Source organism: Anser brachyrhynchus (assembly GCF_964034855.1).
Source record: "Anser brachyrhynchus genome assembly, chromosome: 4".
NCBI lineage: Eukaryota > Metazoa > Chordata > Aves > Anseriformes > Anatidae > Anser > Anser brachyrhynchus.
The window spans coordinates 34,222,337-34,235,445 of record NC_137698.1 but is presented as its reverse complement, the minus strand read 5'-3'; the positions used below and the strand labels follow the sequence as shown (position 1 = coordinate 34,235,445).

Here is a 13,109-nt window from a genome sequence, read left to right as displayed (position 1 = left end):
CAGAAAATAAGCAGTAACTGAACAATGAACAAAGACAGTTGTGAAATAACAGTATGTCTCGCTCATATCTCGCTCGTGCTTATTATTCCATTGCATATAAATAACAGTATCAACATAATAGCATACTCAATCTGGTTATACTCTAGCCTAAATATGTTCCAGGAATTCTTAAGCCTTACTTACGGATTCAGCACAAGGACTTAAATTCATAGTTTAGATTTGCAAACGAAGCTTTGGCTGTGACTTGTGCTAAGCAAGTTAAACAGCTATCATCGTAATCAAGGCACATACCGAGAATTCCAACAAGATAATAGATTTTGTGGTATTGTTTTCACCTTGAAATTACTAATACAGAACTCATAGTTTCCCTTTAATTTAAAAAGGTGTTCATTTATTTATTAATTTATTTTTGTTTGGAAGAAAAGAAAACAAGTAACATACTAAACTGTGGTTCAACCCTGAGCTACATAATGCACCATGAAGAAAGCTAGAAAAATATTGACTAGTTAAAAATTATTTTTCAAATATATGCTAGTGGTAAAATTGGAAATTCAAAATCAATTCTATCACATCATCATAGCAAAACTTTAAAGCCACGAGAGAATCGCTTTTTATTTTACTGCTCTAACAAACAGTAGCTCTCCAACATCCACTTATACTAAAGAAAACATGTTAATTTTACCTTTTATCATTTTCTTTAAAAAATAAAAAATTTCTTTACCCTTAAATTTGTCCATAAGACATTAATTCAAAATCATCTGACTATAGCTGAGCATATCCCAATTCTAAAAAATATTTTAAAAATGATTTACCTTGACACAGAGCTTCCCCAGGCTCCATGCTTGTCTGTCAGGATGTTGATAATTTTCTGTATTAGTTGAGTTGCAGTCACTTGGTCTCGGTACTTAGCTGCTGTTATCAAATGATGACACATTTTTTCTTCTTCCCGCTTGTCAGCAGAATACTGGGCACACAGTGACTAAGAAGAAAATAAAAACTTTACTACTTCGCATTTAAATTATACCACCTGTAGGAACTTTAAGCACATCATAGTTGATCGCTTATAAAAAAAAAAAACACTTAGAGAATTAAGAATAAACCCCATTTTACAGGTTTGAGAATTGAGGCACTACGCACCTGCCCACAGTAAATCTGTTTTTAGAGTCAAGCAGAGGATTTTGGTTTGTCATCAATTCTTTAACCTTACACACTCAAGATTTGGAAAACACCAACGGGTTAGTGTCCTGATTGCATAATAAAATACATAGGCGCAACCACTTCTATTTTACCACAAAGTGAATAGTAAACAGAGAAGCAAGTTTCAGAATCATGACTGCCAGGTAGCTGTCTACTTCACTTCCATGACTGTCCATGGGATTTGCGTAGCCAACCATTTGTTGTTATTTATATAAATATACAACTATAAAAGCTATGGAGAAAATCTGCATATCTTCAGCTGGGCAGGAGACTAAACGCATACAAAGACTGAATTGTCTTCACCAGATGGCTTCCTTACATCTAGCATATTAGCAGGCCAGCAGAGGAAAGCTTTTTGTTTTTTTAAATCTGTACTACACCTGTTGTATAAGTATATTCAATCTTCCAAGGCACTCAAAACTTAAAACTAGCAAATAAGAACTGAAAGGCACACATACAAACAGAAATCAAAACCACAGAAGATTCTTTGCTACACTTTCTATCATTTTGTTTTTTTCTTGATCTTCTGTAAATGTGTCTATTAATAGAGAACTCAAAAAATGGGCACCAAATTTAGATCCTCCCCTCATCAAACCACTGTGCGTGAAGACACAGAACAAGTTCAAATATTGGTAAGGAAACAATAAAAGCTTTTCCCCACTTCAGCACGCCCTGTTTCTAATTTCAGTTTTCATCTGGCAATTCCACAGATCACATATGCCAGACAAAGCATTTCAGCCTTTGTCAATGATTGGATTACTCTATGATCTAGTTAGTAGAATGGACACAAATGTCTGTCTAACAACAAAAAAAATTGCTTCTTCTTTGTGAAGCACAGCTGATGCAGACACTAGTACAATTATTGCTTAGGGCTTAGATAACAGCACAATATCATACCAATTTTTATGTTTAAAACAGTAGCAATACTCTTTCTATACAAATCTATCTGTACAAAATATCTAACAGAAAAAATTTGCAAATAAGAAAACAGGTTACAGATTTTATTTGTATATATATATATATATAAATAGGTTCACTCATATGAAATGAGGAAAAGAAAGGAAGAAATGTGGAAAAAGACAAGTGAAATAAAATTCGGGATTGTGTAGATTTTCACAGACATTAGATTAAAAAAAAGTACCAACAGATGAACACATTTTCAAGACCTATTTTAACAATTCTAATATATTTACACATTTCCTCCTAATTTTTCCCACAGCTCAGAGCAATGCTCACCTGATGAACAGACATCCAGAAAGAGTGAAGAATAAGCAGCTGACTTTCCAAGTCAATGAGACATCAAAAATTGGCTTTTGTACTCACACGTGAAGCACTCTGCCACCCCCTCTTCACAAAAATATAAGATGGCTAAATCATAACCAACACTAAACAAGATTTTTCTAGCCCTTTATAAATACACCTGTCTTTTCCAATACATCAAAATCTATTTTGCACCCATGATGATTCTGAGTTCTTTTCAGCACTTTGTAAATGTTTGATAAGCTGTTATTTTTAAGTTGCTTGAAAGGGCAGAATTCTAAAAACAAGTGTATAAGGTAAGCTAAGTAGTAAAATGTTTTAAAGTGCTCTTTAATGGATCCTCCTTTACAATTTGAACAGCAACTTTTCATATCTGACATAAAATCCATAGATATAAATCACATTAGAGGGTTATTCTTTCCCCATTATCAATCTCTGTCTCTTTATGGAACATTAAAGTCACATTTGACCTTAAAACATGATAAAATGGAAATCAAACTAGAATGCTTTGTAAAAGATATAATGAACTTGTACCTCTTTATAAAAAAAAAAAGTCTCTTTACAATGTAATTTTTAACACATTGTTCATTAAATACCAAAGATTTTCAGAGTGTAGGTGTGACATTTAAATGAAGGAAAAATGGCATTTTGTTGTCCTGACAACTTCCATGAAAACAGAATCCATCTGTTACAAAACTGAGATGTATTGAACTCCACTTTTCAGCAAATGAATTATGAACAAAAATTTGCAACTACCCACCAGAACTGAGAGATTCCCATACGCAACAATCTCATAGAATTATAACATCACTCCAGGAGGGACTCTTAACCATAGCACACACTTTACCACAAAAATATTTTGCAAACAAGAACAGGAAGAAGCCACATTTCTATCAGATACTGGCAGGTGCATATGCATAGTTACTAACATTAAGAAAGTTTTGCAAGAACGTTGGTTTAACATGTCATCTCTTCCTAAAACATCCTTTGGCTTTCCTGGAAGGCATAACCCTAAAATTTTACTAGTATAGAAAAATTAATATTTAGTGAATTTTAAACCTTAGTTTTCACTGGGAAGTTCACTGGCTGTTGCTGACCTATTCTGTCACTTGAGTGGTCTACTCTGTCAGAGTTCTTTTCTCAATATCCTTTAATAGACCTCTTTGGTCATGCAGGTGACTTGTTAATTTACAGATGACTCGTTAATTGTTCAGTAGTTCTCACCCAATAAAAATGCTCAATCTTCAGAAAAAGACAAGATCTTTCTCTCTCTCTCTTTCAGCCTCAAATAATTATTAATGTACGAGAGAAAGACGGTGGCTCCACTGCACAAGACAGAGAGATCCATCCCAAAGGAGCCAGTCACGCTGGACTGTTCTAAAAGCACTAAACGTCTCCCTGTTTCTCTGTTGTATTTTTTTTTAATTTTCCAGATGCCTCCATGTTCATCTTATCTGCTACCACCAGGCATAAAATACCAGGATATCAAGTGGTATATAATAATACTTCACACTAAATCCCAATCATTCTATTTATGTAAAACAAAAGTTCAGCTTGATTTCTGTTTGTGCACAAGCTCAAAAATTGATTTGTACAGTTTTATTTCTGTTATTATTTGGTTTCTTGCACTTGCAATATGCATCCTGTCATGCTTGAATATGGTTTTACAATTAGATACACAGTTACACACAAAGGAATCGGCAAACCCTCCTTCCATTACCGTTTGGCCTACATAATTTTTGTTACCTGTTTGGGAAAGTATATAATGAAAGTATAATCGCAAAAGTACTGTGGAGCAATTGCACAGTCACACTCATGAAACAAAAATGTTGAAAGGAGAAAAATATATATTCATATATCCACTCCACAGGTTATCTACCAAAAAAAGTCTTTAATTAAAATGGTACGTGGGGCATGTTTATGAAGCAGAATCCTTTGATATAACATGGAGCAGGGGGGAGACCCTTCGTTCTCCACCCTTCATCCAGGATAGAACAAAAACCTTCTCCTCCTTGTCATTATCACAGAGAGGAAGAGAGATTTTTTTCCCCTCTCCTGTTCCCTCCTTGAACTAGACTGCAGGCTATTTGAACATGTAGGTTATCTGCAGATTTGTTTTTGAGGAACAGTAATTCTAAAGGGGCACAAGGTCATCCAAAGGCAAGATTCAGATACAAAAATACACTATATTTTGTATGCAGACTATTACAACATAAAATAATCAAGATGAATTAGCATATTCTGCCTCTCTGTATTACACTGAAAAGGAGTAATCCAGTATTTTTAGAACTGTTTTTATCTTTGATCTTTATAAAAATGTCAATTAAAGCTAAAAGTGAAAGATTTCCTCTTCATTGTAACATTTGCATGTACAACTTTGCAGTCTCAAAATTACAATATAATGCTTTCTACAAACTATGTGTAAGTTTAATGGTGTAGTTTTTTAAAAAAATCAATATCGCACCTTTTTTTATTTTTATTCATCAACTCAGATCACTGAACACTTTGACATATGCCAGTTCCTTTGTCTAATTTGGCTAAAAGCTACTTGCTTTGTGAACAGCCCATCTCTGTGGGTGTCATTTCAGAGGAAAAGTCATCCATAAGATAACGCACAGCCTTGCCACTAATGCAAATTCCCTACAAATAAGGATATTTCAGTAAATGAAGGAGCTCCTCAATCCTCTGCTTTCAAAGATCTTTGCACTTGACCTTTGGCCTGAAGTTTAAAGTCTGGACTAAAAATGCTACCCAGGGAAATCTTACAAAGGCTCCTGAATAAGACTTAGAAAAATGAAAGCTTAAAACCTCAACAGCAAACAAAAGTCAACCAATGACAACGTCTGACAGCCACCGTCAATTCTGAAGTGATGCCTCTGTCATCCAACGACTCAAAGTATTGATTTCTCTCAGCATGAAAAAAGCTTAAGCCAATGAAATAGATATAGCATCATCCCCCCGATAATAGCCATCAAGGTTAACACCAGCAGAACACTTATCAAAATATCTCTTCTATTTCTTCTTGTTTTAATGGACTGAACACAATGCAATGGCTTCTCATCTCAGCAACCTATAGTCTTCCAAACCTCATTTATCCACTTTTCCAGCCTCTTATCTGATTTGAAGATTAAAAAGAATCTGAATCTAAATCAATTGCTTCTAATATAAATGTGCAACAAAACAAAACACAAATTTAAAATGTGTTTTCTTAGACATTCCTGGAACGTGCCAGACGTTCCGGGTGGGGAGAAAAAAACAACAACAAAAACCCCCACACATTTAAAAATTTCAAAGACAGGAAAAAATGCTGTTGATTAGATCACACCAAACAAACTGGTAACACTATGTTCATGACCAGAAGAGAAAAAAAAAAAAAAAAAACTACCAACCACAGTCAGTTAATTTGGGTTCGTGATTAGAGAGAAAGGCAAGGATCTCAAGAGACATCTGGTTTTAATCTGCACTGAGTCAACAGCTTTATTTTTTACCTTTAAGTCTCACAGTATTAAGCTTTAGAAAACCCAACTAAACACTAAGCAACAGCACTTTTACCAAAGATTGTATCTTTCAAATTAACCCTATTTAGCAGAGTAGGTAAAGGAACTGAACTAACAAGACAACTGGATGTAAATATAACTAACAATATATAAATAGTAAAGAACAGAAATAAATAACATCAGTTTTCTTCTGCAGTACCATATACCTTTTCCTTATTTTGTTTCTTATTTTTTTAATTTTGATTCTCAACTAATTGGCTGTTATTTTTGCAACAGACGCACCCTTGAATCAGAGTTAAAGACTTCACACAAACAAGTACAAGATCTTACTCCTTGCTAAGAGCTATATATGCCTTACATTATTTCAGTATTCTAACTCTCTAAGCATCACTGCTAACCATTTTCACAAATAATATACCAAGAGAAATGTTCCTTTTTAACCCAGGAAGCCAGTTCTTATCATATATATGCCCAAATGCTTTGCATGCAAATCTCAAAGCACATACTACGACACTTTCCCCTCTCTCATTTGCAAATCCAGTTTATGTCTGCAGTCTCTTCATGCTATTCTTGTTTAAAACAGGCCAAGATGCTGAAATCATTACTCCTGGGCATCACATCTGAGATCCCTTGGGTCTTTATCTTCCAGGTACAATGTATTTGTCAAGCTAGAAATAATCAATGCTATGCTCTAGAAATTGTAAAGCTCAGCATTTCTGCATAGGTGGGGCTGTGCTCTCAGATCAGATGTTTAGCAAAGAGCCATTGATGATCAGTGAAGAGTTTAAACTGTTTCCAACCATACTGCATCAACTTTGTGACACCACCCTGCTCAAGCAGATTAGTACTATATTCACTAAACTTCTACTCTGATGCAACACATGAATCTGATCCATGAAAAATTTCTGGAACTAAAAAAAGTCATTTATTTTATAAGGAACATCCAGTCTCTGCAACAAATGAGAAATATTTACATGATTTAAGACTTCACTACACATTCTTAGTGAGGGTTAAATTATGGTTACACTGCTCTGATTTTTGAAAACTGCTGGATACTTGGTTTTGCAGTCTTTTCATATCGTAATTTCTATACAACTTAAGTTTTAAAAAAGGGGAAGGTGTGGAGGAGACCTTTTTTTTAATCATGTGAAAGTAGACATATATGTCTCAAGGTGGGCCAAATACAAAGACCTGTATCACTTAATCAAAGCAAAGCTGTATTAGCTTGTTACCTTGTCTGCAGCCAGTAGTTAAAGATACGTGAGCAATTCTTAACAGCCATAAGAGAAATACAATACTTACAGACTCCAAGGGTGTAGGGGCGACTGGCCTAGGGAAAATACCAAACCTAGTCTCCGTACTCGGCAGCTTTTCTTTCTGTTCAAACTAAAGCTCTGAAAAGTCCTCATTCACCAACTGTCACCACAACCTCTCCAATTGCCCTGCTCTACTGAGACACAATGAGGACCTTTATTATCTGTAAGGCAGGTAACAAAGTAGCCCAGCAATTTTGGCCCCAAATATTTACTGTTCAAGGATTCAGATTTCCAGACATCCTTCTGCTACCATAGTTTTTACAACTTGCAGCACCAAGTCTTGGCACAAGATCGATGCTTGAACAGTCAAGTGCAGTTCAGAAGGCACAGTTAAACCTTAAAGGAAGTCTCTAAGAACAGGGGAAAGATAATACTGAGTATTTTTGAACAGTGTCACTTATTAATTAAAAAGCTCTTAAAGGTTCTACATAAAGAGTGATAATTTCACAAGTTGTGTGTCAGACTAATTCAGAATCAGTTTTCTAAGAAGGGCAAAAGGTACTTTTCTGACAGAGGGGAAAGTTTACTACCCTGAAGCATGGAAAAAATGGAAATTTTGAAAACTGGAAATAAAGTGAGGCAAGATTTTTAAATGTTTTATGTTGAAAAGCTTTTTCCTTCCATTCTTTCCCAAAACAAGAAAAGTAATTATTCTAGTCGACCTCTGAGGCCACAAAGAACAACAAAAAAATCCAGCCAAATTAATCCAGGTAACAAGAAGATAAGCCAAAAGATATTTTGGAACCTTACTAGAAAATAGCTTGTGCAATTTTGATTCATAAATGTGGCTTTGGCCTCTGGCTATAACAGAGTGAAAGCTGTCTGCACAAGATAAAATTATTTTGCTTCTATAGCTATCAATCATACAGCTACAAATATTTAGCTATACTAGAATTTAATACAACTTATGTTAATTGTCTCAATTCTTACCTTACAGGAATGTATATTCCTATATAGGGCTTATGAGCAAAGAACAAAGAAACCATATTAATCTGAAGTAGCAAGACATTTAGGCGTAAGTTTCCTATCTTGCCATGACTGCTTACATGCCAATGACAAGTACATCTCTAATAAAGAGTCAGTACTTTGAATACCAAGTTGGTTTCAGACCTGACCGGACTCCTTACGATGTCAATTCTGGTGCTAAATGCAAAAAAATATATATATATTTGTAGTTTACGTTTCCATTAATTTTTTCTGATGACAAAATCTCATTTCTCTGACAACAGAATCCAAGGAATGTTCTGAAGGTATTCTATTCTAAATACTAGTTTAGTACTCACTATACCATAAGGAAAAAAAAAAAGGGAGAAATGCCATCAGCACACAATAAAATCAAGGTATACGCAAGGATGGTAATTGTGGTAGATCACATATTCTGCAGTAGTGACAGAAGGAGCTTTAAAAGTATTCTGTTGCATATTTGGCAAACCTTTTGTAAGACCTCATCTACAAAACATTAAGAAATGAACATGAACTCGTGACCCAAAAAGTAACCTATCTGTCCTTCACCAGCTTCTAAAATGCTTACTCCAAGAGCAAATTTAGTGGACATGATTTCTGACAGTTCAGGACCTTTACCTCACACAGGAGAATGATCACCTTGAGTAGCACATATCCTTGAGCAACACACACTGCTAAGTAGGACAAACACGTTTGCTGGCAAAGCTTTTCCCCTTCAACACACAGGAAAAAAATAAGTAGTTTCTGTCATTAAGTTACTGCCCCTTCATCTGCATCTGCAGAAACATTTTAATTAGTTATTAAGTGTTAAGGACTTCTTTTGTCAGAGGAAGTTCAAATGGTTATCAGAGCATCTGTGGGGAAAAAAATGAAGGATTGTAGGGGATTTTATTCAAAAGTCTAATTAAAAATAAAAAGTTCAGTGCTGTTGAACAATCCTCAAGATCCTCACTTTCACTCCAAACTTATTCCTTACATTATGGCAAGCTAAGACTTCTGAAAAAATTATTTTTTCAGTGACCAATTATTTTAAAAGCAGAACACTTTGATTAACATGATGGAATTGCAAAGATCAAAAAAAATCCAGAATCATCTGAGAAGGATGATTAAATATGGTCTTTTATAGCAGTTATTTTCAGAATCATTCCCACCCATTTACCTTGGAAACACATTAAGCAGTCACAATCCCAGCTTCAGCTTAACCTCTGCCTTAACTTAAAACTTCCTGTCAGAATTCCTATAGCGTCAAACCATAAAAAGTAGATTATTTTAACTTCATTTTTCCCTTTGCTTTTCTTTCAGTAGTCTGTCTTTTATATTTCTTTCCTACTAGCACAGGAGTTTGAATGATGTTTTTTTCTTTGTGATTTGCTCTTCTGCATTTATGTAACACAATTTTGGATGTTCAGAACAGAATGAGATAGGTATGAATACGTTTGTTTTTCAATTAACATTTTATTCATAAAAAGTTCTACCACCCTTGAAAGGTTGACATAGTTGGCTCTAAAAATTGTTGGGAGATGGTAATTTAATTTCTCATTAAAACTAATGTGTGATTTTTATTATCCATAAAAAGACAGCACCTGAAATATTCTGACTATTCAGAATGTGAGATGACAGTGTACTCTGCTTTATTGTACAGCATTCTGAGTTAAAAACATCCACTCATACAACTCTAGAACCTTATACTGAACAATATGGAACAAGGGACTAAAAATACTCCATAAGAATTGCTTTAAGATTTATGTTTTCTTGTTCACTTGGTTTAAATGAGAAGACTGCAGTGATGCAAGAGTCAGTATTTTAAGCGCCACAGATGCTACCTTCAGAAAAAGTACTGTGAAGCACTATGCAGTTTGTACAGAAAATATCCTTTGTTTTCACTGTTTAAAAAAAAATGAATTAATACCCCATACACATATTCATTTATGTAAGAAGAACGTAGCAGATCCAGATTCACAGATTCACAGATTTCTCTAGGTTGGAAGAGACCTCAAGATCATCGAGTCCAACCTCCGACCTAACACTAAGTACTCCACTAAACCATATCCCTAAGCTCTACATCTAAACGTCTTTTAAAGACCTCCAGGGATGGTGACTCCACCACCTCCCTGGGCAGCCCGTTCCAATGCTTAATAACCCTTTCGGTAAAGAAGTACTTCCTAACATCCAACCTAAAACTCCCCTGTCGCAACTTTAGTCCATTTATCTTTATTTCCCATTTCATTATTAAACAAAAGAACTTGCGAAACCTTCTATTCCAAGGGTCTGATGTTCTTGTCAAGTTCTATTTTTGGCTTTGTTTCAGTTTAGCTAGTGAGGGGTTTTTGCCTTTGTTTCACCTCCTCCCTCCCCCCCCCCCCCCAAAAATAAAAACACCATGAAGGCATTTTAATATTGGCCCTGGATAATAGTATCAGCATTTGTTACATACAGCTGAACTCATTGGACATTGCTGAAATGGCACAAGACAGATTACACAGTACAACTGTGAAAATCCTCCTTAACTAGATTTCATCAATTGACTTTAATTCAATGTAAAACAGTAAACTTTAAACATAACACAGTTCAAGAAGGGAGCAAAAACAGCCACAAAGGATAAAAAAGCAACACCAATAATGAGGAATTTTAAAACAAGAATCTGGAATTTGATTTGAATTTGTTTGCTCGTTAATATTATAAGTATTGAAAGAAAGTATAGTGACTAATCAAAATCACCAGCTTCCACCAAGCATGCAAAAAATGAAAAAACCCTACTGAAATTATTTAGAACATTTTATATAAAACACATGTGAATTACTGAACATACCAAAAAGCAAAGCAACAGCATTTTTTATATACTTTAACCGTTTCTGTTACACTCTAGCCAATAATCTAGTTCTGACTAATTTTAATAGTTCAAGTTCATGAGTAGCTTCAAACTACTGCCATTTAAAAATTATCTGAGAAATGTTCCTTCCTCCTCTGCCACTGACCATATGAAATTGCCTTGCAAAACTGTATTGGTTCAATGCCAAGATGGGTGATGCTGTCTTCAAGGCTATCAACAACTGCTTAGAAATGAAATATGTGGAGTTTCTTGCAGGCGGTGTAGGAAAAAATAAGCAACAATATTTCAGAAGTCAGAATATCCAACTTCCTCTTCTGTAAATGTTAGACATGCTCAGGACTAATGATACAGACATTAGTCTATATCAACTTACAGGTGTCTGTGGGTGGCATATGTGAGGTTCTTCCACGGCTGAAGGCCTATACAAAGCCAGCCAAGAGTGGCCCTGTCCCACTGGTGACAGCAGAAAGACTGCCCCACAGGCTGGCCAGAGACCATGGCCCAGTCCTAGTGGTGCCCCACCACCTTGTCATGGGTTCCCTGATCCTCCCAGACCCTCAGTCACAGGGCAGGCAGGCTTCCCAGCCTCAGGCTGGCCCTGCCTTATAGCAAGGGGTCATAGCCAGTGGGCCATGGCTGCCATCCGCTGGGATTGCCCTGCTCTCTTTGTGGTTGGTGGTAGATAGGGACAGTTGATGAGGCCCTGCTTCGGCAGCCGTGGTACTGCAGTGGGTGCCCAACTTACCCTCTCTGCAGGGCACTGCCAGATCTCAAGGCACCCTGACAGAGTATTATAAACCTCCAATCCCAAGTTATGACAAAATTGGTTTCATAATTTCCAAGTATTCTCTAAAACATAATAACCCATACAACAATTGAGTGTTTTGCTCACTTTGTCTGTCACCTCTACAAAATGTTTCTCAGGCAAGAATCGTTACTGACCACTAAAGATGGAATCTCAAATTGCTCTGTAGGCAACACACAATTCAGGATAGTTTTATGAGATTTAAATCTCATGTTTCTGCAAAAACAGACATGAAAAAAAAAAGATGGAAGTATGAACATCTCGAAATCTATTATAGAAACAAAATCATAGAATATCCTCAGTTGGAAGGGACCCATAATGATCATCAAGTCCAACTCCTGGCTCCACACAGGACCACCCAAAAATCAGCCCATACGTCTGAGAGCATTGTCCAAAAGCTTCTTGAACTCCAGCAGGCTCAGCACTGTGACACCAAGGCTGGGGAGCCTGTCCTGGTGTCCAACCACCCTCTCGGTGAAGAACCTTTTCCAAAGAGCCAACCTGACCCTCACCTGTCCCAGCTCCATGCCGTTCCCTTGGGTCCTGTCGCTGTCCCCAGAGAGCAGAGCTCAGCGCCTGCCCCTCCGCTCCCCTCGTGAGGGAGCTGCAGGCCGCCATGAGGCCTCCCCTCAGCCTGCTCTGCTCTGGGCTGAACAAACCAAGGGACTTGAGCCACTCCTCATACATCTTTCCCCATCATCATAGGCCTCCTTTGGAAGCTAACAGTTTTGTGTCCTTATATTGCAGTACCCAAAACTGCACACAGTGCTCGAGGTGACGCCACACTAGCACAGAGCAGAGTGAAACAATCCCTTCCCTTGACCAGTTAGCCATGTTGTGTCTGACGCACTCCAGGGTACAGCTGGCCCTTTTGGCTGCCAGGGCACACTGTTGACTCAACTTACCACCAGCCAGAACCCTCAGATGCCTTTCCACAGGGCTGCTCTCCAGCCTCTCATCCCCTAGTCCGTATGCATAGGCAGGGCTACTCCATCCTAGGTGCAAAATCTGGTACTTGCTCTTTTTAAGCTTCATGCAGCTGGCGACTGCCCAGCCCTCTAGTCCATCAAGATCTCTTTGCAAGGCCTCTCTGCTCTCAAGGGAGTCAACAACTCCTTTCAAGTTAGTATCGTCAGCAGACTTAGTACACTTTTGAGTCTGGTGTCATCCAGAACATTTATAAAAACATTAAAGAAAACTGGCCCTAAACAGGAGCCCTGCAGAACCCCACTACTGACCGG

The 13,109-nt window shown here is 36.9% G+C and overlaps 1 protein-coding gene across 3 annotated transcripts in view; it reads right to left on the bottom strand.

The window, feature by feature from the left end:
* The window catches only part of LRBA (LPS responsive beige-like anchor protein), a 400,077-nt gene that overhangs the window by 234,505 nt on the left and 152,463 nt on the right, over nt 1–13,109 (bottom strand). For all 3 annotated transcript variants that reach the window (XM_080589383.1, XM_080589381.1, XM_080589382.1), the window contains one exon: nt 813–979. In XM_080589383.1, coding sequence (XP_080445509.1) covers nt 813–979 — 167 coding nt within the window. The remainder of the gene's footprint in view (nt 1–812; nt 980–13,109) is intronic.